The sequence below is a fragment of the Lates calcarifer genome, linkage group LG8, assembly GCF_001640805.2.
Source record: "Lates calcarifer isolate ASB-BC8 linkage group LG8, TLL_Latcal_v3, whole genome shotgun sequence".
NCBI lineage: Eukaryota > Metazoa > Chordata > Actinopteri > Centropomidae > Lates > Lates calcarifer.
In genome coordinates this window covers 16,336,202-16,364,176 of record NC_066840.1, presented here as the reverse complement: position 1 = coordinate 16,364,176, position 27,975 = coordinate 16,336,202, and the positions used below count along the sequence as shown (strand labels likewise).

The window sequence follows — 27,975 nt, the reverse complement described above, 5'->3', positions numbered from 1 at the left end:
ACCAGTAACTCCCATCGCAAGAAAATATCTTTTAAAAGACAAACAATAATAAGACAATATTGTTTATTTACCAGACACATTGATCATGTAAAAAGAAGTGAAGTAAATTGAATGAAATACATATAGTCACAGTGTTGATACTAAACAAAGTGAACATAAATAAGAGCTCCATCAGTGATATAGTACTGTATCTGTTTACATAATGCAATGTAATAAACTAATCAGAGCATTCAGATCTGATCATGTCATGGCGTTTTAACACAGAAATCACTCGTACAACAGCTCAGCTCGGTCGCTCAACGGTCTGAAAACCCTCAGAGCTAAAAATCAAAGTTCAACCATCCCTTTAAAATCTGCTTTAAAACAGGAATTCAACACAAACATCCCTTCTTCTACCGAAATATCAATCACATACATTCTTGCTTCTCGGTGACAGCAAACACAAAGCAATCAGATACAAAGTCTTCAAATACCTTCCACAAAAAACTGGTCTTGGTTTAGTACTTCTCATTGAAAACTGAACATTTTTGGAGATTACCTTCCAACAAATATTCATTAATTACACTTCTTTAGTTCACAGAAACAATACTGCCACACACTTTACAGCATCGTCCGCTGGACATGCGTCAGTTATCCATCTTTCCTCCTCTGAGTATAGAGAAAATGAGCAGGGATAGAGGATTAATCTAGGGCTGAAACGATTTGATTAAGCTTTTAGCAACAATTCTAATGATCAATTATTTGTTTGGCATTTTTCAAGAAAAAGTGAACAAAATTTGCTAGTTCCAGTTTTTCAAATGTGAATATTGATGATTTTCTCATAATAAAGTGAATATTTTGGGGGTTTGGACTGTTGGTTAGACAACATATACTTTTCACCATTTTCACACAAACACTCATTTGATCATGAAAATCATCCTCAGATGAATCAATAATGAAAGAACATTGTTACTCACAGTCCTTCATTTTCTATTGTTTAGTGCCTAATATCAGTCTTGAGCTTTAAACTGCTCCACAAAAATATTCATACAATCTCAGCATTCTTAAAATTATTATCCATGCTTCCACTTACTTTTTGGAGTTAACTTTTTAGGGGATTAACGAAGAATTGTGACTGTGTCTTCTTATAAATGATCTCAGGCAGATTTCAGAGTCTGACACGAATGCTTTTGACGCACTAGAATTTCTACACAGGTATATTTCACAAACACTAACTCTGTCTTGCATAAAACACAATCACTAAGACAAACTCTCGCTATTTTCTAAAGTCATTTAAATACTAAGAATTTGCTTCACTTTCTTTCATTTTTCTTTGAGTGGATTCTGTCCCCCTCGAGCAATCTCTGTGACCAAAACAACTCTCTGCCATAATGATCCCACCAAAGACGGCTGCAGTGGAATCACCCCCCCAGCTTTGGGCTGACTGTACGAAAAACTGTCACAGCAAAAGATGTGAGTAAAAGGAGGAGAGGATGAGTTAAATATGAGAAGGCAGAAGACGGCAGGAAGAGAGAGGACTCTGAGGAAGATCAGCACTGATGTGATTTGCAGGAGGAGGTGCTAAAGCTCACAGGCAGAATAATTAACACTGGCCGCACTTACGCTTGGAAAAAGTTAAAAAACAAAACCTTGCTGATGTTGGTCATCGTCACTCATCAGCTGAGAGGTTTACAGTACATCTACACTTAATAAAATTATGTACAATTCAACCATGGCTTTGCTTATTTTTTTTCTCCACACAGTCTAGTTCAGTGGTTCCCAACCTCTACCCCCCAAAACTCAGCAATGTCTACTTGTCATAGTTGCATTTATTTACTAGTTGTGACAAGTTCAGCCAAATAGTGATTTTATTTTCTGATCATTTCTGGAGGAGCAGTCATGGTATTTCATTAAAATAAGCACGAATTTGAGTGTAATACAACAGAATTTTCTGTTAAAAGCATTACTTTTGAGAAATAAACTTCTTTCTTGGCATAAAGACTGGAAACAGGTGGAAACAGCTAGCTTGTGTAAAGGTAAACTGCATGTGTCAGCAGCTCTAAATCTCACAGTTAACACATTGTATGTAGTGTGTTTAATTGGTGCAAATACTGAAGTGTAAAAACAACAGGAAGGAGAGAGTTCCAGTTCTAAATCCACAAACATTATGTGTCAGGTTGTATGAGCATAAAACAAACTAAATATAATGTGTTGATTAATGAGTTTCAGAGTTGCTGTCAGGCTGGTGTTTTACCTTTGGACAGAGCCAGGCTAGCAGTTTCCCTCTGTTTCTGGTCTTTATGCTACGCTAACCATCTCGCATCAATCTCATCAAGAAAGCAAATAAAGAATATTTCACAAAATGTCTAACTATTCCTTTTATCATCTCTAGATTTATCTTGTGACCCCACTGGTTGGGAACCACTGGACTAATTTGTGTATTAACGTTGCCATTGCTCATTTAACAATCAGAACAGATCTGACGGGCTTGTCTGTTGTTTGACCTCAGTTGCATTTCATAGTGCAACTGTTATGATAAGGCACTGTCACTACGAGTGTCTAGGATCATCAGAAGTCAGGCCTTTTCTCACTCACACTGTCTGGGACTAAGCATCTCCTGGATACAAGACTAACTGTGCGTAACGTAGTTTCACCTATGTAAGAGCGTCAACGTCGAACTACATCCTCAGTTATATAAAAATGGAAGGACAGACGTTGGTCTGGATCAGATCACTTTAAAAATTAAAAAAAGAGATGTACGTAAGTAACAACAGTACTGAATGCAGCAATATCAGAATAAAAGGTAGATACTGACTTGCCTGGAAGGAGCCTTTAGGGATATCTCAGCTAAGGATTTGCATGTCCTCCCCCTGCCTGGACATCATACTCACAGACTTACAGGTGAAACCCTTTTATCCACACTCAAAAACAAAACATTTGTCCAGCCTTCGCATGGTTTGCATAGGGCATGTAATGTGCACACAACAAAAGGTATGAAGTTTTATACATGTCCAGAAGTAATATTGTCTTTGCCAGACACTTGCAAGGAGTATATTTGAACTGGCCTCTCACAATAAATGTCATTAAGCAACTTTAAATAATGAAAAGAAGTAGTACTGACAATCAGAGCAACCCACAGGCGAACTGCAGGGAAAGTCATATGCTTGAAGAATTTTTTTCCTGCAGTTGTCCCAACAGCTTCTCTCCCTGCGTGTCTTTTCCATGCAGTGTTCAGGAGTCAGAGGAAGCTGCTGACTTTCCATTAAATCACTCCCCTTCCTGCAGGAGTAAGTGTCAGTCAAACACCTCTGCAGCTACTGGTGAGGAGGAGGAATAGGGAAGAGGAGGAGCTGCAGCAGAAACTCTGCTCTCCTGGTTGAATGTAGGGCAAGAGTCGGAGAATAACTGAGTCACCCGCACAGTAATCAGACATTGATTATTAATGTTCCAGTTCCTGACCAGGCAGGATGCTGAGGGGGGGAGAGGGAGGTGTGGGTGGATTGGGGGGGGAGGGGAGTGGCTACGATTAGAGCCGCCCCCTCATACAGCTAATGGGTCTTGTCCTTGGCAATGGATGTCTCTGCATCAGTCTCGGGTGAGGCCAGGGGTGGGACCTTGGGAGCAGGGGGATGGTGCTCCTCTCTGGGGGAGGGGCTCTTCTCTGCTGAGGCAGCAATGCTCGGCTTGGCGTCGTCAGGTGTGTGCTCGTTGGGGATGAGCGGGGCTGTGGTTTTCTGTAGGCAGAGGACAGCATGCTAAAAAGATGCAGACGCAGTAAGAGCCACCGGTGACAAACTGAACTGCAGCAGAGGCTTTTTAACCAAAAACATGTAGAAAACAAGCAGATTATTTGTGACTAGACTGGTTACAAACACCCCTGAGTCACTGCCAACAGCTCAGGTATTTTCAGAGATTCAAATATCACAGAAGTGAAACAAGAAGTCAAATCAGACTGATTATCAGACTAAATTTAGAAAAGTCTGGTGGAAAGTCTTTAAGTCTTTCATACTTTTTGGGTTCCTACTACAACAGGTTTACATGCTTTAATGTCCCAAAAAACATTATCTTTCTCATACTCTACATTTCTACTGACAAACAAAATCATACACTTCTTATTTTTCTCTGATTATTTCTCTACCACCACTATAAATAGCTTCACAAGATATTGATTTCATCAGCCTGTTGATGCTCTGTAGCGTACATGATTTGAAAAGTGAAAAGCAGTGAAATAAACTAGTTGAGAATAGATTTTCTCAGTTAGACCCCAGAATTAAAATGAATTATATGAAGGTACCAATGCTATATGAAGGTTTTATGTCTGATCTGTATTCACTCGTCTGTGCTTTGCAAAGCCTTGATCCACTTTAGAGCCAGATCCAAAATGTGTGAAGGGGGAGGGATCGTGTTACAGTGTCTTAGTGTGTGTGGTGTGTCTGATCTGTATTCACTCGTCTGTGCTTTGCAGCCTTGATCCACTTTAGAGCCAGATTCAAAATGTGTGAAGGGGAGGATACAGTGTCTGTGTGTGTGTGTGTGTGTGTGTGTGTGTGCTCACCGTGGTTTGTGGTACTGGGTTGCTGCTGCTGCTGTTGGAGGAGGAGGAGGAGGGTGCAGCAGACGCCGCAGAAACAGGCGAATCCTCCTGCATCAGTCCTCTTCTGTCCAAGACGCTGGAAAGCGAGACAAGGCAATCAGTCACTAACTGCATCCTGCTCGTTATTCACCAGAATGAGGCACAGGAGAGAAAGTCTAATCTATCACAGGCACAGATACAGAACTCATTGATAACAGTGGAAAGAGAGCGAAAGACATAAAACTTAATATAGATAACATGACGATAAATAAGACAAGGGAGATGTCGAATTCGGATCGAAAACAGGCGTCTGAAACTAAATCAATTAACTGAGTGTGTGAGACTATGCAGCACGTTTCAACAACATTACCTTGGGTACGTCGGCCCACAGAGCACCTCACAGCAGTTTTTGACGATGTTCTTGTGGCTGTATGGGTTCTGGACTCTGTTCTTTCCAGACCAGGATCCTTTAATCTGAGCAAGAAAAAAAAACAAAACGTACACAACACCCATCACTGGAGCAGCAAAACTTCCTCAAACCATCAGCCAGCATCTGAAACACGTCCTGACTATTTTACGGGCCTCGCTCAGCTCTCTTTCAAAAAGATTTTCCCTGTGCTTATACCTTATTCAAAAGCATAGCTCCATTTTTAGATGTTATTCCCACAGGCTCGGCTTTGACCTACTAAAAGGATCTTGTTAGGGTTTTAATGATTCCTGGTTTAATGGGAACTCTGTGTGCTGATGAGTACGTACAATCACGGCTACTACGGATTAAAACCACTTTTAATAACTCATTGAAAAATCTAAAAAAATCATGCAATCATGCATTCCTACTGCAACAAATAAAGGTCTTCACTGAGCTGTATCTACACTCTCAGTCATATACCATATCTGGCAGCTGACAGGGAGGCTTATTAGAGGTTTTTTTCTTTTGCTTTCATTTAAGCAGATTTAATGGTGGAAACATCTCTGATTCCACACTGACTGCATAATATGTACATATATATGTATTCTGTACTGGCTTGTTTCATATTCGATTGATGTTTACAGTGAGTGAAATATCCAAACTCAAGACTTTGTGCTTTTTGTGGCTGCAGAGCTACATCAAATGGAAGTATTCCACACGTCTTGTGCATCATTAACTCAAAATTCAGCCTGACATATTTGGCATTTTTGGAAACTTTGGCATAGGAGAAAAAGTCCTGCGCCAACATTTCAAAATCCTGTTTTTGTCCTCCTCATTTTTATTGTTTAATGTTGTTTTTTTTTTCTAACATCTTATTGAAGTCTTATTTCATCATAGTTTAAGAAGTCCTAAATTCAAGTGTAACTGCAACTAAAAATACAGGTAATGTGATATTTTTATTCATCCTGAAAACATGTAGAAAATGAGAAAGTAGATTGATTTACATATAATTGATATAATGACCTCTATTTATTTTCATAGCATGAGTTTGTACTGACTGACCCTCCTGCAAGTCAGAGGAAACAAGCTTTATTTTAGGTACTACAGATGTAGGTCAGTGCTGCATGCCTACGTGTATCCGTGTCTGTGTGTGTGTGTGTGTGTGTGTGTGTGTGTGTGTGTGTGTGTGTGTGTGTGTGTGTGTGTGTGTGTGTGTGACGCAGACGCAGACGCAGCCAATAGACCATGTATCATCCTATGGGAGACCAGAGCAGCTACAACACTCAAGGTGCCTTCTCTTGTTTCGCCCTTATTCCACCGTTTCTGTCCTCCTCTTTCCTCCATCCCTTCCTCCCTTCCTCCCTCACCCACTCTCACCCACTCCTCCCTTCCCTCTCTACCACAGCAGGATTTCTGGCAGCGTGCCCAGCCCCTGCAGGTATCGATGCATCTATTATTAGGCCAATCACAGATATTGAAACAGCCGGGCTGACAGCCACTGTTTCAACTCCTGGAGCAACTTTACACTGTAGGTGCACATTGCTGAGCTTCATTACAGATTAAATGGGGGAAGAAAAAAAAAACGAGGCCAACCATCCCACAGGAAAGAAGAAGGGGAATTATAAATTAATCATCACAACAAAGTATGAGTGCACTCTCTTGCTTTCAGCCATCTAGAATCTCCCACCATCTCCAACATTGCTGCCGCTTTCTGCTACTCGTCAGAGCCTCTGCAGTCAGATCTGGGCTAACAAAGCCTCAGATAAAGTATACACACTGTTAATGCTTCTGTACACACACACACACACACATAACTTAAATTGCTCCCTCTGTGGATTCATCCACCTGCATCACCCTCTGCTCATCATCTGCTTTACATCAGCCTGATGTGTGTGTGGTGACTAAATAATGACTCAATGGTAATGCGCTCAACCAATCAATACCCTTTTTTCCTCATTTAGCATCTGAAGCTTCTTCTAAATGTAGCCGACAAGCTGAGATTCAGGAACCAGCTCGTCTGTTTTGTTCTTATTTCAGCTCACTTCTATCAGTGGTTTTATTAAGAATAGCAGCTATTCATGCATATTTTTAGATGATTGGTCTGTGTTGGCCTGCTGGTGAGCAGAGGAGGAGTCCAAGTGCTGCTTTTAGCGTTCAAAGCATTTACCAGCCCATTTGTCATATGGCTCAGACTCTAAACAAAATAAAACTGCTCCTGCTGAATTGGCCACATTTCCCTTGTAAAGAGATTTTTGGTCTCTGTGTGGCTGAAATGGATAAAAATAGGGTGAATTAATTTCTAAGATACAGGCAGAAAGATTGGCCAAAACCCTCCATGTGGTTCATTCTGCTTCATGCAAAGTCTGATTTAAAAAAGAAGAAATCAAAATAAATGTGACATGCACTATGCCTTTGTTTCAGCAGTTATAAATAGACTTCTGACTTCTGCTAAGATCTTGTTTTTCACAGTCTCTCTTTTCTTTTTATGTGAGTCCATACAACACTTTCTGTATTTGCTTTACTTTAGTTTACAGTATAATAGCCTTGTTTAACAAGCTACACTTTACCAGCCCTCTGTCCTTCAGTGCTGAAGGAGGCGGTGCTGTTGTCAAGGAAACAGCTCTGTGGTTTCAGAAATTGTGGTGTTTACACTGCAAGCGATGTATGTTTATCTTTCCAGCCACGTGAACCCAGGCTGATGACAATATTTACAGACCTATCCTTACAACTATACCATGTCTTCATTATGTGCTGAACTTTGACATTTACATTCAATCTAAATTTAATGTTAAAATAACTTATACACATGTCCAACCCTTCATCTGAATTCTTACATGAAGGCTGGAAAAATACCTGCACTAAGGAGGACTTTCTTCATTTTTATATCTCTGCGAATGACCACTGTGGTTAGATTTTGCTCTAACATGATTTTTATGGTACATGTACATCTGCTCTTTTAAGCATAATAAAACACAAACATTCCCTCTTCAGTTTAAATAGATTGGGTCTGTGAAAATAATGGTATAAACTGGGCACCGATCAGCAGTATCCAAAGTGCCTGAATATTTGGGTCTTAGTCCTCGCCTATTTACACTTTGCCACTCCATGTGTACTAAGCAAATAGCAGAGCTATCAAATATCAAAAAAAGCAAAGTGCCAGTGTAACCAAGAAAAATTTCAGTGCTTCTAGCTAGATGTTTAAAAAGGTGTAAATGCATGTGTCTCTCTTTATAGCAGTTAGCTACCTAGCAACACTGTTACTGCTGTAAATAAACTGATCGAGTGCAAAAGTTATTCTTTTTCTTGGATTAAATTGCATCTGGACAAATGTAGCCCATAAACCTGCAGTTTAACAGAACATCATTCTGAAATTTCAGCCCCAGGAATTAAGTGTCAGAGAAAACTAGAGACTCCTGTTAGTTCACGGGTTCACTTGCATAAAGACAGTATGAAACCTAAACAAACTAGATGTAAAGGGCAGCACTGTCCCTCACAGAACCTCAGACTACAAATGTGACAACAGCACCATTAATCTGTAGTCATGTTTAAATGAACATGAAGTAAAAATTCACTTACGTCCTCATTAGTGGTCTGGTTGAGGGAGATCAGGTAGGTGTGGAAGCCGGTAAGTCCCACCACTGACCACAGGGTGAAGAAACACACCAGCACCTCCAGCACAGTGAACTCGAGTTAAGAGAACAGCAACAGATGTTTTCTGCCTGACATGCAGTGACTGATTAAACAGCGGACAGCAGGTGATGGCAAAATTGAAGTTATGCAACAAGATTAAAGCCAGCGATGATCAGTGGAGGAACCAAAGCCTAATGAAGAGTGTAGTGTCAAAGGTGACAAAAAAGAAATAATGAGGTGGAATTTACTTAAATTGCATCAATTTAATCTATTACTTTAAATCATTTGCTAAACCTACAGTTAGTTACTGCTACTACATCTGTCAAACTTTTCGTTCTTGCTAATTAAGCTAACATTAGCTTTATGCCTCTGGTTTCAAGCTGACATTTCAGATATGCGCTCGATGGCTACATACATAATATCATATGAGAAAAACTGAGGCTAAAGCGACATCTAAGGCAAAAATCAACATTTTAATTAGCTGATCATCTAAGTGGAAGACAAAGGAAGATAAATTATTTTGGTCCAATGTAACATTATTTGGCTGTTTAACATACATACTTGTTCACCTTTTCAAACAGTGTGTTTTCACTTTTGTTGTTACAAACGAAAATTAGTTTAGGCATAATTACTAACCTATGATTTACGCATATGTTACACTGTCTTAGGTACTGTTGCCTGGTGTTGCTAATCTAATGTCTCTAATGGCATTCAGGACTGGCCTATAACCCCATTAGCTCCTTGGACTTGGATGTAACACTTGGTTACCTCTGTAGCTATGTTCTACTTAGCTGGACAGTGGAACACTTCCTTACACCTCCTGCGTTTGTGTTTCTGGTTTTGGAAAGGCTAAAAAAAGAGAAAAAGGCACCACTTCATCGTGTCAAAATCTAAGCTCCTTGACAGGCCTGCTGTGGCCAGTTACAGTTGCTAAGCTAACAATGGGCAGTTGCTGTTCAGGTAGGGGTTTAGTGAGGGGTCAGTTGGCTGAGAGGTATTCTAGGAAATCTGACAAAAATAGCAAAGGATATGTTCCAGGAGTTTCTTTCAAAGTGTTCAAAAAGCCATTATCCACTGAACCTGTGAGCAGACAGAGAGAAGTTAGAAAAAGCAAATATAGATTTTCAAAAATTCCCACAGCTTCCTTACTCATTTTATTCTTCTGAAAAGGAACGGCTCTTACGCATTACACAGTATTAAGATAACAACCCTGGAGCTAATTATCCTGACTAGAGACACTCCTGTTTCCACATGTCCCTGTCTTGTTGCCGTCTGCTTTGGGTAGAACAAGGAAGCAGGAGGATAAGTATGAAAGAGGAATCATGTCAAGCTGTCAGTTGCTGTTGCATGTCATGTCACGCTTCAAGAGAAGCCTGGTCTGAATTAGGTCATAGTTTCAGAACATGTGCACGCATTTGCATTAACATTTGCAACACTGGAAGCTTCTGGTGAGCTTGTGTCACATGGTCATCCTTCCTGTTTTGCCACATTTTTGCAGCTTTACATGTGTCTTTCTAAGATGCACCTGTCTGTTCCCTTTGATACTTACGCATGACCACGTGGACGATGTCAAAAGTGAAGATGTAAATGGTGAGCAGGGAGAGGGACAAGGTGAACAGGTAGAAGTATCGGTAGTTCCTCTTGCCCACACAGTTGCCCACCCATGGACAGTGGTGATCAAAACGGTCTGAGAAAAAGAAAAAAGTGACACCGTATAAATTTGTGACATGCACCGGAGGCTGCACACAAACTTTATTGGAAAACAGACGCTTTTGAAAATCAAACGAGCGTTAAAAATACACCAGTATCAGCTGCAGTCTCATAGTCGAAGACAGCTTTGTGCATCAGCTTTTGTAAATCTGCAGTCTAAATATAGGGATCACTTCCTCTTTGCCTCTCCTTTTCTATCATTTGAAAGAGAGCCAGATGAAGGCAGGGCAGGGTCAAACGGACAACAGAGGTAAAGATAATGCTTTACACTTTTCTCTGCAGCAGACACACCGCTGCACTTCCTGGATGGAGTTTCAAAACAATATACAGTAAACAGAAGAACAAACATGAGACGAGAAGCAGCTTGTAGATACAAGTACTGCAAGTATTTACACATTTTCTGTTGTTTTGGTTTTGTATTCTAGCTAAAAATGGCAGAGCTGGTCTGCTGGTAATATCTCAACTTCTATCAGAGGGAATATCATGAAATTTGGCAGAGACATTCATGGTTCCCCAGAGGATGAAACCTAATGACTTTGTGATCCCCCTGACTTTTCTGCAAGCGTCACCAGCAGGTTGACATTTGTGGTTTTGAGGCTGACATTTGATGGATTGCCGTGAAATTTGGTAGACCCATTCATGCTCCCCTCAGCATTAACTGTAATAATGTTGGTGATTCCTTGACAGGACAGTAGTCCTCTATACCGTTCCAAAACTGTTCACTTAAAGGTGCTATATATGTATGTTTTTGTTATCCCTACATAGCCACTGTTAGCACTGGCGTCTGTTTCCTTACCAGTCTAAAAGAAACATTGCAGTACACAGTCATCATCTCATCTTTCCATTACTTGCCAAGATCCGTTTCCAGTGGTGGAAACCTTTTGTTTTGATTTTATTTCTCTCACTTCCCTACTAAAGTTAGCATGCTAACCAGCTAGCCTTGATCCATCCCCTCTTGTAATACCACTTAGAAATAGCAATACTGAGTCACAGTAGCACCTAGTCTGCTCTCAGTCCAACATGAGAAGTAGTACTGTCCAGAGGGCATATTCTAACCTCTTGTCTTGTAAATGCAATGATGGCTGAAGCTCTTGGTAAGTAAACATCTGTTAATGCTACTGTTATGTAGCAATAGCAAAAAACTAAATATAGCTCCTTTAATGTGGATGTTGACAGCCTCGAATTAGAGCTGAAAGGCAGCTCTTTTTTTGGCTGATATTCAAACTGATTTGCAATTTAGTGTATTTCAATCCCTGAACAAAAATCTGAGATGTGTGCAGTGACTCAAATGTCTGGATCCAGACTAACACATTATCTTCATACTGATTTATTTCAATAACCCCATAGCCATTGTTGGACTACTAAGCTAACACAACGGGAAGGTGTCACTGTTCAAACACAGGCTGCACTATCTGAGATCCCATGATATATTAACCACCAGACTATGCCAAGTTGAGAAGGCAAAGATATGACTGCAGTAAAAGAGGGAGTGAGGCATGCTGCTGTGTCATGCTTGGACTGTGTGTATGTGTGTGTGTTCGTGTGTGTGTTTTTACAGCAGGTGGACACAGATGAACCAGTGTTCACAATGACTGAGCACTTATTCCCTCTCTTAGCCTCCACTGTCTCCTCTCATATCACCTGTGAGTCTGCACTCCTTTCAAAAGCATTCCTCAATCATCAGCAGCCAAATGACTTGCTATTCTGCAGGGCTGAGAGATAAAACAGCTACACACATAGAAACACACACTACATCACAGCACGACACACAAACACACACATTTATTCAAAATTCAAAGCACTGTCTAAAAAAATTACTCCTTGTGAAGTCTCTGGTCCATTTGCTTCAGTTTTCTAAAACTTCTGCACCCTGTCTGCTTAGTCACAACATTTATTTATAAAGCTTTGATTTTTTTAAAATAATTTCATCACTGTGACACATGAATGCATGGAGAAAATTAAGGTCAAGGCTTCAGTGATAATCATCGCGTCAGCATGCTATTTTTCCCACTTAGAAAAAAAACTTTTCTATGACAAAGGCCTTTGTTTAAACCACGTGAGAACTGACTCACCAACGCAGTTGTCACAGATGCTGCAGTGAGATGCTCGTGGCGGTCGGAAGATTTTGCAGGTGTAGCAGTACTTGAGCTTGACGATCTGGTTGTTGATCTGAACGTTGCGGATTCGAGGCGGAGGCCGCTGCCCTGCGGGGACGTTCCCATTGGCAGCCTCTGTGGAAACAAACAGCACAACATTCGTTAGTAGGCATCGGCTTGGTCAAATAATTCTAAGTATATGTTCTCTTACCACGCCACAATCTGCACTCCCAGAAAACACTTCAAAAAAAAGGTGCAGTTTCTTGTAGCCCTGTTGCACTGACTTTCATTAGATTGATCAGGAGCTCACAATCTCATGTTCACCCGCTATATATTTCTTAAACAGGCAGTGAGAAATGTGAGTTTCAGTGGCAAAGACATGAAAAAAATGTAGACGTAAATCTTGACAGTTAAACCTTGAGAGCGTCAGTGCATGACAACATTGGCTTGATAACCAGTATTGATGATGGTGGATTTATGTGTAATCACTGCTGAGCTGTTAATATTATATATTAGCGGCACTACAGTGCACTGTGTCCTGCTCTATTTGGGCATCAGCTAACCTTCCAAACACTGAAATGGTCGTATTTCACAGTCACATCTTTTATGTGAGACAGTCTTGCTTCTGCACAGCAGTCAGCAGCCAAATTAAATTCTCATACATTCTCCTTTTCTTGGCAATTCAGATTTTTCTGATTATGTTGCACTGCAGGAGGCGAGAGGTTAGAGAGCCTGGCTAATGACCAGAGGGGTTGTTGGCTGGAATCTGTCAAAAGAAATCTGCCATTAACACACTGCACTAGGCAGATGTGAATATGGAGTTAATGGAAAGAAGCAAGCATGCTCATTTGACTTTCTGGAGATACATTAAAATAAAAAAAAAAAATGCAGTATTTGTGGAAATTACATTATCTGGGGTGGATAAAATGTTTAGAGATGCGAAGAGAAAAAATTCTGCATTAACTAAATTGCATATTTATCATTTGTATAGAGCTCTAAATGGCCATTCCTTGTTATGTAAAACTAAACATAAATACAGTCAGTGAAACTGGCACATTCACAAGCTTGTAACAAAATGATCCATAATACATCTACAGACATAAAGACTGTGAGATTGATTTTATCTGATAGCACTCACACTTTATGAATATAAAGAAAGGACTGTAGGATTAGTGGCTTTCAGGGTAAACCAGTGGAAAATAAATTAGTGAGTCATCACTCACAGGGAATGATGCCACTCCCTCGGGTAGCAGAGCTCGGTCTGCTAGTAGCATTACATATTCCAAGAGGATGCCTTTCCTCGTATTAGCATTCCCCCTCGGGACCAGTCGCTAACAGGAAGAGGGGACAGAGCACCGAGGCTGCAGCGGCTTCATCAACATGCCTGCCTCTGCCTCAGCCTCAGAATGAGATCAAACACCCATACCTGCCTCTTCTTAGCACGCCCACACCCCATAACAGCAAACAGCCATCCAGACACATTTAAAAACATACTGTATTAACGGATATAAGTGTGGGATGGAAGTTGTTGAACTAAGTGCTTTGTTTAAGCTGCTGCAGTGCATATTCTCCACATGTCACATGACATGTTTTAGCATTCAAATGATGGATATCTTGCTATTTTGGTAGATATGTTGGGCAGAATGTAAAAAATGAAGCCAAAAAAGGAAGATATGAGACTGAAAATAGGTTATGTATCAGTGGAGGGTTTGGGAGGCTACATGCCAAACAAGGTCAAAGTAAACATGAAACCTATGAGCTAATGTGTTTGCATGTGTAAACAGGTCCTAAATACTCCTGAGGTTAAAAGACTTGGCGACAACGTACAATGAAGTGACTGAAAAGAACAGTTTGCAATTTTGTGAAATAAGCTCATTTGCCTTTTTACTTATTAATATCACTCTCACATCTGTCTCTCTGTCAGATGGTTTGTTTGTTTGGTCTGTATAAAAACTGAAGTGTAAAAATTACTATTTGCCTTTTTAAAGGGAATTATGTACTGGACTACTTACTGGCTTGGACCAGTCACTTCCTGGATCCTCTACTGGTTGCAACTGGTCCCACAACAGAGCAGCCTCTTTTTCCTCACACACATTTAAATTTAGAGAGTGAATGAGATGAACTAAAAACTTACATACATTTCTGTAAACAAAACTTTTGTTTTTAAAAACATTGATACATTAATGTTATTAATTGTTAGTCTGACAGCAAGTCCAAATCCTGCATTTAATATTTTGTTGGTGAGATTTCTGGATTGCAGCTTGTGCCTTTGACTGAAGATGCATTTCAGTCTATAAGTGCAGTACATACTATGCTTTAAAAATATTTCAAAATCCAACTAACTCCCTTGAAATAAATAAATTAAAAGCTCTGGTACTTGGACCTAATAGTTCTGTTTGTGTATACGTGAAGTAAAGTAGTGTGAAGTTAACTGGCTTTATCAAATAAAAATGGAAAAAATTGATTGATTCATTGATTAACAGAAATTGAGTGGTTGAACGGTCTCCTCAAATGTTTGAATTTGCTGCTTTTTTTGTTTTATTCACAAACAAAGCCTCAGAGATGGATGACTGATAACACAAAGCAAAAAGGAAGGGACACGTCAAATAAAATTGTGAATATTAATATTGTTACATTTTTTGCTTAATGTACATTTGCACCTCCTGAAGACTGTCAAGCTTGAAACACATTGAAATCCAGACTACCTGCCAATACAAACCTTTTCATGTTCTTCAGGCCATCAAGCCCTGTATATTTATCACATCTAAATGCCTTCACTCTTCTGTATCATTCTCTCTGTATTTTCTTTTCTTCATGTAATCAAATAGCTTTGTGTTTTATACTTTCAGCTTCTGGGAACTTCTGACAGGCATTTTTTTTAATGATTTCCAATTAAAAGATGAAACTCTCATGTAGGAGCTGCACATTCTCTGCCAGGGTCATCACGGCTGAAGCAAGTTAAACCACTGAGCTATTGTCATCCAGCGAGCACAATGAGTCACAGGCATGATGAGACAAGAGCTGGCTGCCAGCTAACCCATTCTCAGAGGACCCAGTCCCTCAGCCTCACTTTTACAGTCCTCCTCTGTCATGAGCAGAGACCAGCCTCCACCCAGGCCTCTTGTCTGGAGTGAGAGAGAGCACAAGTGATGGCTGAAGGACACCATGAATCTTTAACGGAGACAAAGAGTGAACACTGAACAGGCTACCACACAGGCAGACAGAGGGGGAGGGAGGGAGGGTGAGGATGCAGGGTGGGCTGTTGCAGAAATGTTACAGAATGACTTATTATCCAGGACATGAGAAATACAAAAACGCTTTGCTGATGAGGACAACAACACTGTTATTTTTGTTTGCAGAGGCGTTGTTGTCATTAGTATAAAGTGTGTAGTTTGTTTTGTATAATGAGACACACACAGTGCTGTATGATGTGTTAGCCTGAGCTCCACATCCACGGATGAGCACACCCAACCTTTAACAACATAAAGCGTAACAAACATGAATAAACCAACAGGACTGAGGCCGTCTGCTCACTGCTTAACTAGCCTATACACTGAAGTATTTATGCTTCCAAAATACTTTCACTTGAGCTGCTTTCACCTCGTTTGCTGAACACATCTCTGGATGTCGTTTCATACAGACATCCAGACAAAGAGATGTATACAACAACCTGGATCATGGTGATGAAACAGCACAGGTACTGTTAAAACCATTTGTTCTGTTGTTGACTTAACATTTGAATGGATGTAGATAAGGGATTTGTACCTGCCCGGCAGCATTATCAGTGCTGACTGTGAATAATAGCTACACACACTTCAAGGACAGGTGCTAGGCCGTCACACTAGACCACACGTTTCTTCCAACCTTTATAAACCTGCACTAAATCTGAGTATTATTACGGATAAGCTGATAGTGGTGTAACCACAACAATCCACCAACTTTACAAACACACAGATGCATTCTTCAGATTCACACAACCCCTCCATATATTTCAAATTCCAGTCAAAATCTCCTACGGTTCGTAAAGATACAAAATATTTCATGCAAATTTACATGGTTCTGTTTATTCATGTCTAAAATCTTTTAAAATCTTCCATTTGATTAAATGGTGCAACCATGAGAACTGTCATTTTTTAAGCAGTTGTTTTGGACAACCTAACAAATGTAAGTCAGTCTTCTTTTAGCTCTGTTTTTGGTCTCTAACAACTTATGAGGGACATTTCAGTCCCTTTAGCTGCTAGTGCTCCAGCTATGTTTACTAGCTGGTCTCTAACTGTGTGTGTGTGTGTGTGTGTGTGTGTGTGTGTGTGTGTGTGTGTGTGTGTGTGTGTGTGTGTGTGTGCGTGTGTTGTGGTGCTGAACAGGTAGTGTGCACTGAGTTTTTAATCATGTTTTCACTGAAAACGTTGGCTGAAAATGATGCTGTGAGAACAGCGAGAGTGAGCCAAGAGAGTAAAGTTGTGGCCCAGGTTCATCACTGTGAAAACGTCTCAGCGTTTTAACACTGTCATTTGTTACATTGGAATTATAAAAATATTGAATACAGCAGCTTTAAGATATGGAGTCACCAAAGGACTGAAACTATCCCAAAACAAATAATTTATGTGATCTTGTCACTGACAAGATAATATTCTAACATTTCTGTGAACGACTCCTGTAACTCACCGATTTCCATCTCGATGAAAGTGGCTTCCTCTGGGAGGGCCCGCGGCAGCACCCCGGGGTCACTGAAGCTGGTCCTCAGCAACATGGCCATGACGAAGAGGAAGAGCAGGACAGCGAAGACTGGGATGGCTGGAGACAGATGCACAGCCAGGTACGGACACCTGTAGAAGGAAAAACAGGATTATGAATAAAGATAAAGACCCAGTCAGAAAGTGGTTTATGTTTATCTTCGGGGGCGGGTCTTCTTCATTTAGTGATAAGCAGTGAAGACACAGTGTTTGACTGCAGCAGCTCTGTTTTGCTTCATCACAGCGAACAACAAACTGCAAATAAACATTGTGTCCTTGTTTCTTGCTTGCTTATGATTTCATTAGAGTTATTACAGTCACAGTTAGTCTATTGATCAATTAGTTGATTAGACTTTGGCAGAAAATGAAGCAATTACTTTAAAAAGCTATTAATCTTTCAAGTCATTTTTAAAGACAAATTGTCAAACAGTCTCTGGTTCCAGTTTCTCTGGGGTTTTTTCATTGTTTATATAATTGTAAGGTGAATATCTTAGGAGTACTGTTGGCTGATGTCCTCTAGGATCTGGAGACATGATGGTAGGCAAAATGATTAATAAGTGGCAGATTAATTACTGCCCTAAACTTCCTGGTTTAAAATATTTAATATTTTAGCATCACACCTACACATGCTGACTTTAATAACCTGTAACAACAACAACAGAAATGGGAGAGCCCTCTCAGAAAGAGCAGAGAGGACATGGCATGACAACACCACACATATTCTGAACTGGTGTTCTTAGGATAAGGTCATGAACTGTGAGAGCGGCTCTTTCTCTGGACCGTGCAGAAGTCACGGCCATGAATAAACAACACCATGCCACACCGCCCTCACCTTCTGGACGAGCAGAGCAACATTAGCATAACTCCGTTTGCCAGGCCATTGAGATTAGAGCCAGGAGGGCTCCTCCAAAAAGGCCTGCTGCTCGATAGCGATAACAGATGTGAGTCTGCAGAGCAAAGTGCTGCGACACAGCAGAGCACAGCAACAGAGGAGGCCTCTGCATTCAGTTATTAATAGTTAAACTGCATGGCCTTGTCTCCCTCCCATGTGGCCAGGATCATATATTCATAATGCAACACTAATGTTGCTCTACAGGACTGCAAGGTATTGTGCCATATCCTGTACAAGACTAACTCTTGTACCGCATGTCACGCATAAAGCTGCTCACACAGCCGTCATACACTCTGCTTCATGATGAGGATCATGAAGATAGACACATCAGTTATTTAAAGCAGAATCATCAGGCTACAACATATTTACATACTATTCTCATTTTGTTGAAGTGAATTATATGTATTCAGTGGAGACAGAGCTGAGATTATTAAAAGAGTAATCAACTTGTGGATCGATGAAAAATAAATCTGCAGCTATTTTGATAGTTGACTGAGTCGTTTTCAAGCAAATATCCCAAACATTAGGGCTCTATCTATGGTCTAAAGCACATGGAACAAGTGTATTTAGGGCGTGTCCACAGTCCACTCTGGATAAAGAGCTCACATCTCCAGGTGCATGGTTCAAAAGAGCTGTCAGTGCCATCTCCCATTCTCTTTAAAAGTTAGATGTGCTTGCACCTTGGCAGATTTCTCTTCCTCTACTGGCTGATCTCTCCTCACCTGTGCTGCTGCTGCTGCTGGTGTATTTATGTCCACTGACTTTGGCTCACGCAATTTAGCATCACGCCCTCTCAAGTCCTGTAGTGTGTCCTCATTTATGTCTAGGAGAAATCCATGATGCATGGCAATGTTATGAAAAACACAAAATGCTTTTATGTTGGTCCTGAACATCCATGGTCCAAATCCAGCCACAGACCTTCTCCCTCCCCACGATTCTTGTCTGCCTCGACCGTAAACTATCGAATAGAGGGCAGAGATGGTGAAAAAATAAATAAATAAATAAATAAATAAAAATATATTTTTGTTTGTTGAAGACATGAAGACCTCACTTTGGACTCTGGTAAAATTTCACTTTTTCCTAACATTTTATACACCAACTAATAAATCAATTACTTGAAAAATAAAAAGAATCTGATGACTGACATGAAGTAATCTGCAGCCCAGAGTATAATTAATCAGGATTTTATAAGTATTTATCTACAAAAGATACAAGGTGTGTCAGCATGGAATATAATATCCCATCTAAATAGCCATTTATCTGTATCACATATCAGCCAAAACACTGCATATACTGTTACACAGATGAGTATGATCTATAAATTATTTAAATTACTTTAGGTGGTCAGAGCTGCTAATCAGCACTAACGCATGATAATATTTTTATAACTATGTGACTGCTGCTGATTATAATCTCATAATTAGAACTGAAACAAGAATCAATTGATTTTTGAACTTTCTTTAGGGTAAAAGTGATCTACTTCTACTCATCTACTACCGTGCCAAACCACAGTCTTCATCTATTTCATCCATTCTCACCGCACACACAGCTGAAAGGAAGTTTAAAAAAGAAAAGGATGTAGCTCAGTAAACAACTGCAAGTCAAGAAAATATGTGAGAGAGCAAACAGTAAGGTTGCTCTACACTATGCAGATGAATCAGGTACATCAGCATACCTGAGCACAGATGAGACAACAATGCACACACACAACACCTGCTCAACTGGTATGAGCAGTTTCCCTGCAGTGCCCTTTTTCACACTAACAGAAACAAGGAGCAGAGATCAAATCAATAGAAATTTCCACTGGAGGAGGCCTGTGAAGTATGTTTGTGCCATTTGTTAGTGCTTAGACAGCAGAGGGCAGCCGGTGGATTGGGACTGAGGGGAGGCAGTCTGTCGATGAAGTGTAATTCCCGTAATGACGACTGGTAGGTATTCGAGGCACACTCTATCATCGCTTCCCATCAAGGCTCCACGTCCTTCCTGGATGTGACCATTTCCTGTGCTGCTGAAGAGCAGGGTGGTGCTGGCACGGTGACGCTGTGTGTTCATCAGTCACCACAGAGGCGGCAGGAAAACAGGACTTAATCTAGACCCTGTGTCCATGAGGGGAAAATGTTTTCATCAGCAAGGCGATCAATCAGACCGCCAAACGACACCCACATGACTCTTACACGCTCCCTGTCCTCCTTCCTCAACCTTCTGCTTTTTTGTCTGTGGCTCATGAAAAACTAGTTGCAGTAGTACTGTAATGAGGTACTTGTACTTTACTATAAGCTACTATATACTTGTACTCCACGGCATTTCAATCTGTTTGTCTCATTTGGCAACTGCAGCTGTTGGTTATTTTGAAGATTAAGACTTTAATAAACCTGAATAATGACAGCCATAAAATAAATATAAGATATATGCACTGGTTATAAGAATTGAAACCCATCTGCGTTATGACAGCCAGCTAATAAAATGACATCCATGTATATCAAATATCACATATCAATCTTCTCATCTAGCTCTTGTTTAGAGAGCAAAGAACTGTGTTTCTCAAAATGTCAAACTACTCCATCAACACAATAATAATTATAATAACACTTTATACATAAAACTACATTTACAGATATTATTCATGTAATTTTACTTATTACTTACTTTAAATAAATAAGTAAAAGTTTTTACATTTTTAAAGTATTGCATGTTTACTAAAGGACATGGATGCTATTACTTCTTCCATCACTGACTAGTTGGACTTGGGACTTGTGAACAACACCCTGCACTCAAAAAACTGTAACAAATCCTGCTAATTGAAATATATCACATTAATTTTTTTTTTTTTTTTTTTAATGAATCCCGGAGTGGGTTCATTATGTCTGGGAGATGAAAAGTTAACTGTACTGTTATCTCGTTCTAAAACCACATGACAAATGTATATTTTTATTATACTCCACCTCTGATAAAATATGTTATATTCTATTTTGGTTTCTTAATGGTCTCATACACAGCTGTCATAATAATGGCCCTGTTAGCTAAAAAAGCTGCAATCAGCTGGTCATAATATAATTACACAGAATTACATAATAGAGTTCAGCTAGCGGCTGCTTATTCTGCATTTAAAGTGTGAAGTTCACTTTGCTGTGTGTATATGTGTGGGTTTGGGTATATGGGGTAGGCGGGCATTAGATGCATTAGGGTGTGTCTCCTGCAGACTTTGATCCAGAGGATTTCCCCCTCTTAACTCAGATGACAGGAGCTCAAAGATGAGAAGCTCCTAAAGTCGAGGCATCGCTGAATTAAAATCACTTCAACTTTTCTGCAATAAAACCACTGAACCCAGGATTAATATGTCACCATGTCATTCCTTGGTGACTCATGACATTTCGCCTTTGTTGAACATTTTCAAGCCCTTCCTTTATTAATACTTAACACTCGTAAGCTGTGGCAGACCTGCATGAATCACACTACAAATGAATTATGTACTTGCAGTGCAGGCAGATTCACGGCGGGCCTCAGTAACAGCACTCCTTCACACAAACATCTGTAGACTATGACTCTGCCTGTTTCTAGGGCACTGCTGAAATAAACAAAAGCTGACAAACTCTGCTTGCCCTCCCTCCTTTTCCACACACACACACAGACCGAGACTCACTCCATTACCGAACTTGGTAAATATTCAGATTAGAGGGGGATTTCATTTGTCCTTCTGCAGAGAGAAATCTCAGACAACTTTGCCTTTTCCACAGATGGAATCACTCTTCTCCAGCGTGTGCCTCTCATGTATCATAACGTATTCAAGTCACAGAGCCAAGCATCTTTTTCATTCTTTTTTTCTGTGAGAAAAATAAATATGTGGCGAACTTTGAAAAATCCACAAGGTCGTTCAGCAACATTTACTGCTTATCTGAGGGCATTTGCAGAATCATCATAGACTCTTTTAACCCTGGATGAAAAAATATTGTGTCTGGTGCATGATAAAATCGATTTTCCACCCCTTTCTTATGCTCTGATTGTATTTCTTCATCCAGGTAGCCAAATGTCCTTGCTCTATTTGTAATATACAAATAAAATATTAATGCATTACTTTGTATGAAAATATAAAATATTGAAAAGTAACATCGATATATATACCAATATACAGAAGGTGATTTGTTATTTTTAACAGGGTGGGGTGGCCCAATGGGAGCACCCCCCCACCCCACCCCCCACACACACACACGCACACGCACACCTCCCAAAGGATACTGAACTGTGACATTTCTAATTAAACAATTTCATTTTATCCAGTTATCTTCCTTTGTCTACTGCCAATATAAAGGATAATGTGTTTCAAGATGTTGATTCACTGTGTACAAATTGAGCCAGGAGATGTAATTTCTGGTTACCATATTTTTTTGGCTGAAGGAAAAAAGCAGTTAAGCTATTTTATTTGTTTTTGTTTTGTTTTTTTGTTTTTTTCATCCATATGGTTAAAAGAGTGTTTGAGGACTCTGGATAAACCTTCACAACAGCAGCAAATTTTATTAAATGAAGGTTTTTTAAAGCTTGCCAGATATTTTTTTCCCTTTTAGAAAATCAAATGTTTAATTCTATGATTTAAATGTAATGCTACTACAAGAGGGACACAGAGTAGAGCTAGCTTAGACCTGTCATTGCACTACAGGAACATGTCCGTCAAACCTCTTTGAAATAAGCCGTATGCCTGCTTTTAAAAGATGTTACACTAAAGCTTCAGTGGGTACAATCTGCTGTCCAGTTTAAATCAGTCTTCCTTGTTATGCAACATTTAAATACCATATGAAAGAGATGAAACATCAGAGCCTGGGTCATGAACCTTCTCCTAGGATTAAAGCTCGGATTACAGACGTTGCATCATAGAATATTCACTAAGTGAAATGAAGACTAATGGTAAATCTGATGATTTAATTTCAGCAACATGGAAAACAATACTAGTGATTCAGCAGCACGGACTGAAGAGGCATCTATCGCTATACATTTCTTCTAGAAGAGAATCTAAACCAAACAGTTAACGGCAAAGTGCGGAAACAAATAAGATTTCCCTCCCTGTGTGGCACAGGATGTGGGCAGAAAACATCCTCCATAGAAAAGCAGCACTCTCCTCCAGCCAGGGAACCTTCCAGAGAACAAAGCCTGTAGATCACTGTTACTGTAAATGGAGCATGTACTCTGAATAGAGCATAAATCATGTTATTGCTCATTTAGACTGGGCCAGGAGCCGGTTTCCGATTGGCTAGCAGGGAGACAGGGTGGGGTTAGAGATGCTGAGGGAGGCTCGGGGGTCAGTTACAAGATCTCCTCTGACTGCAGCTGGTCTGCAGGCTCTGCCCTGCATCTCTGCTCCAGACCAGCTGAACACCACCATCATATACAGAGCACAAAAACACAGACAGGAAGGATCAGGCTCATTGCATGCACATATGCCTCGGAGCTCAGCGTCCTGGGGTGGACAGACAGATGACACACAGTCCTCGTTCCAGTTTCTTGTTCCTTCATCCAAGCTCTATAGGTGGCTATCCACATGCACATATGCACGCATGTACACACACATAAACACAAAAACCAGTGAACATCCAACTGAGAGGAAGTCTCATGTGGATATGTACATGTCAGGCCAAAACCTTTTATGCATCACCTCTCAAAGCAGATAATATCTAGTGTAATATGAGCGTAAAATCTCATTTAAAAAGAAGGATGAGTGGATATTAGATGAGTACACAACCAACAGGGAAACGACACACGGTCCTAAAATTGATTCCGCCTGTAAAAGCAAAAACAGGCCAGGCCCACCTCTTCACTCACTAATTTGTTTAGTTGCTCCTAATGAGTCTTTCCATTTGTGTATTCAGCCGCTCGTTTCCGCAATTTAGCACAAATTAAAGCACAGAGAGGTTTCCCTGCGCAGGGTGCCGATGGCTGGTGATAAAAGTGAGATGTCTGCTCGACTGGTGTTGGATACGAGCCAGCCCACGCCAGGACACTGCCCTCTCTGTTCTCCCCATCAATGCCACGGTGTAGCTCACAGCACAATCTCAAGCCCACATGTGAGGAATGAATCCTCCAAAAAACAATAACAGAATGATAACAGAATGATGGACTACAGTGAAATGCGCAAGAATTAGCCTCGATAAAAAAGCTTTGCTTCTTAAAATTAGATTATAATGATGCAGTGTCATGCTTTGTTTGTTTTTAATCAACATTAAGCCTTTTACACACTGAGTTTTTTGATAAATTATAGCTATTGTACGCTGCGACAATATTTTAAATCATATTAGCTACAGAGAATAACAATTAGTCAATTTACTGATTAGGTGATTGACAGAAAATGAATCTGCTACTGTTTTGATAACTGATTATTTCACTTTCTTCAGTAGGAGTGAAACATCTTAGTTTATGCTAACATTTACTTATTAAACATAAAAAACAACTGAGGTTGACAAGAACATTGCTAGTTTTTAAGGTATTTGGTATAAAGCAAAGCATTGGACAGTAATCATTTTGACCTGATGGCAGCACTAGATGAAAAGGTCAAAGTATCAACAAAGTGTTTACAATTAGTCCTGACTGGGGCATGAATATGTGCACCAAATTTTGTGGCAATCCATCCAATGGTTGTGGAGACGTTTCACTAAAAAGCCAAAAGTGTCGACCTGCTGGTGGCACTATGAAAAAAGTCAAGGGGTCACCAAAGTCAGTGGGTACAACGACTGTATTAAAGTTCACAGCGACTTGTTATGGACCTAAGTGGAGGACTGAGATTGCCTCCCACAGAGCCACATCCCCTGTTTTTACTTCACATATATGAGGATCTGCTGTTTGTCACATATGGTGGCAGCTGAATATCTTTGGGTTTAAGATGGTTTCTCAGACAAAGCGATCGATTATGACAATAACTGTGAGCTGACACTAGCTGTGTGTGGATGCATTGTTGCTGCTATAGTTGCAAATGGGCAGTTTGTGAACGCATTAAACCTCAGCGCTTTTTTGCAAAAGGCTATTACCCTGTCAGAGGTTTAAATCAGGTATGTATCAACATGCCGTGTAATGGCGAGTTTGAAAATTACCCCCGTGTTGTCTGGGTCCAATCTCAATGTTAATATCCATCCCCCTCATGAGAGATAATTATGTTCCGCTGTAATATGAACATAGCATGCTAACAACCCTCCAGCCATTAGTCACTGCAATGCCTCCTCTGGGCTCTGGGTGTTCAGCGTGATCAGTATCGTCTCTCACTGTCTCTCTGCGCTCTGAGCCGGACAACAGCTCCTTCTGTCCAGACTCGAAGGGAAGCAGGAGGCCATTAAAGTGCAGGGCAGATAGAGATGGGAAGGGCCTGGCACGAGCGAGAGCAGCTACTTCTCATCTCTGCTACGCTCCAAATCCATTTGGCCTGGTGGCTGCATACACGCCCACAGTCAAGAGAGGTTACTGTGTTACAGTGAAAGATTTGTGCTAAATCATCGTGCCTCATTTGTTGGTTAAAAGCTGGCGAGCCAGGAGAGAGGAGAGGAAAATGGAAAGGACAAAGGCAGAAAGCAGAGCTGCTTTAAGATGATTATTCACAGTCATGTTCTTCATTTGAAAAACAATTCTCTGCACAGCCTTAACTGACGGCAGCGTTTGCAGGGCTAATGAGTCCACTGGGTTGTGTGAGTAGTTGGACTGAGACAGAACTGCTGAGACAACGAAAAAATGGCAGCTTTCCTTTCTTAAACCCGAAGAAAAGCTGGACAGCTAGGGTTATTAAATATTAAACACCACTGTATGTGGTCAATCATAAACCTTTTCTCTGTCAGGAGCTGGATTTTGAGCAAGAGAACATAAATCCACAGTGAGTTTGGGAAGTTATTACACTAAAAATTCTTGGTTGATACAAATGAAGGCCACACAGGGCAGTACAAATATGAAGAGGAAGGCACTGATCCAAAGAATGTATATCCAATACGCCTTTAAAATTACTGTATACACATTAGGAAAACAGACTATTACTCAGCAACTTTTGATGTTTGATTGATCATTTCAGTAGTTTTTTTTTCCTGCAAAAGTAACTAATATTTTCTGGTTCAAGCTTCTCAAATGTGGAGGATTTTACAAATTTCTGTCATATATGACAGTAACCTGAGTATATTTGTATTTTGGGGATGTTGTTTGGATGAAACAAATAATTTCAAGGCAACAGCTTAGACTCTTGGGGGATCAGTGGACAGATAAATTGGTAATGAAAATAATCAGTTCACTCAAAATACCATTGAGTATGGTAGGACTGCAAGTCATTTTCATATTGAGTAATATTTCAAGTCAATTAACCATAAGAAAAATGTCCACAAAAAGACCTCAGTCTGAGATCTGAGAACCTTTAAATGTTTTTTTTCGACCAAAACCCAAATATATTTGGTTTATGATGACAGAAGATGATGATGGATGAAGAATACAAAACATTCTGATCATTATTTCCGTTTAATCCAACTTAATCACTGCATCTATTATCAAAAATTGCTTCCAATTAATTACCTGTCCATCAACTAACCTATTAATCGACTAACTGGTGCAGCTCTAAAGTTGGTTATTGCAGGAAAGGGTTGCTAACTTGACCACACTGCCAGCCACTATAGAAATATGTGGACACAGGGAGGAGGCAAAAGCGTTTTAAAGTGACTTATGAACACTTTCTGGTGCAAATCATTTGGAGTCAGGGAGAGGAAGCGACTTACTCGAAAGCGAAGAAGAGGGAGCAGGTCCCGATGATGAGGAACAGGGTCAGGTAGAAGACTCCCTTCTGCCGGGCCATCATCACCCGTCCGTCGCAGCAGAAAGTGTTTTTCCCCGGGAGCTTCTCCCATTTTCGCACCTTTCGCGTTATCATCACCGCCGACATGGTGCCCTCCTCTTTTCAGATCAGTCTTCAGACCTTCTTTGGGTTAAATGTCAGGTGTTATGCTGTAAAACGATTTAGACAATGAGCAGATGGAACTGAGGAGGATCTTACGCTCGTATATTCTTTACAGATACTGTCCAGTCAGACCATCGGCAAAAAACACAGACGACTTAACTCAGTAATATCAAAGATTTCTGCACAGGGCGACGACTCTGAAGCATTTTCTTCTCATTAAAAGCGTCGCAGTCACATCATCAGTGTTTTCTAATCCACATTATTTCCAGTTTCCCGTCCTTGCTGCAGCATGTCATTCCCACTCTGAGGCTCCCACGCTGCTCAAACAAACAATCTTAATCCCTTCACCGTCCGCACTCAGGCTCTGGAAATTATTAGAAATTCATCCAAACGCTTGAGGCAGATGTTCCCCACCAGAAGCCAGAGAATCCAGTGGCTGTTGCATTGGTGGAGCGGACCTTGACCGGTTGACATTCATATCATCTCGATAAATCATAAACGATCGTACACAGGCGAGCTGCTCCGCTTTAGACTATGACCGTGCTGCTTGACATGGACAAAAAGCTTCATGTAAAAGGAAAAAAAACCTTCTACTATAAGAAATAATCGCAGCCTCAGTGGACGCAAACGTAAAGCTGTTTGATGTGCTTTTTCCCGCAGGATGCCAGTTCTCGGTTTTAGTCAATGGCAGCAGGAAACACGCCTAGATTGAAATGTCTAATCTTAAAGGGGCAGGACAGGTAAAACAAAAAAGGAACAAAGGACACAGATAAAGGTCCTATTCAGATCACATTATTATGCGAAGTTGCTCGCCTGTAGTATTACCCAAGGGAAAAGACCGTGAAGAGGTGTATTAATGAAGTTAATTGGTAATGGACACCAGATGCATTAATCCCTCATGTGCAGGTTATAGTCTCCAGAGAGCAGAGGTGAACACTGCAGAGGTCCTCACAGAAAAACACTTTTACTGGGATCAACTCTGCGTTATTTTAAAAACATTTTATGCATAATGTTGTGTTTGTGTTTCATGCTAATTATACTTTACTGCTGTATTTTC

The 27,975-nt window shown here is 40.4% G+C and overlaps 1 protein-coding gene across 3 annotated transcripts; it reads right to left on the bottom strand.

Annotated features, from left to right (window-relative positions):
* Nucleotides 1-46: 46 nt before the first annotated feature.
* On the bottom strand, nt 47-27,632 carry zdhhc9 (zinc finger DHHC-type palmitoyltransferase 9). 3 transcript variants are annotated; one of them, XM_051072473.1, is made up of 10 exons: nt 27,079-27,632; nt 26,740-26,965; nt 17,063-17,223; nt 12,374-12,532; nt 10,141-10,278; nt 9,625-9,671; nt 8,538-8,642; nt 4,923-5,026; nt 4,535-4,649; nt 47-3,734 (listed from the first exon to the last, which is right to left on the bottom strand). In XM_051072473.1, exons 2-10 carry the CDS (start codon nt 26,901-26,903, stop codon nt 3,528-3,530), a joined length of 1,200 nt encoding a protein of 399 aa, XP_050928430.1. In that variant the 5' UTR covers nt 26,904-26,965; nt 27,079-27,632; the 3' UTR covers nt 47-3,527. The 3 variants fall into 3 exon arrangements, with proteins under 3 accessions (XP_050928430.1, XP_050928429.1, XP_050928431.1); XM_051072472.1 differs by having other exon boundaries at nt 26,740-27,631; XM_051072474.1 differs by having other exon boundaries at nt 47-3,713; nt 26,740-27,629.
* Nucleotides 27,633-27,975: the final 343 nt, after the last annotated feature.

Bases quoted from the DNA above. Each gene is read 5' to 3' on its own strand.
- zdhhc9 (XM_051072473.1), bottom strand. From the start codon at position 26,903: ATGTCGGCGGTGATGATAACGCGAAAGGTGCGAAAATGGGAGAAGCTC. The intron at 10,279-12,373 runs GTGAGTCAGTTC...TCTTTTTCTCAG, and splicing joins CATCTGTGACAACTGCGTTG to ACCGTTTTGATCACCACTGT. The intron at 8,643-9,624 runs ACATATCCTTTG...TAACTCGAGTTC, and splicing joins CTTTGAAAGAAACTCCTGGA to ACTGTGCTGGAGGTGCTGGT.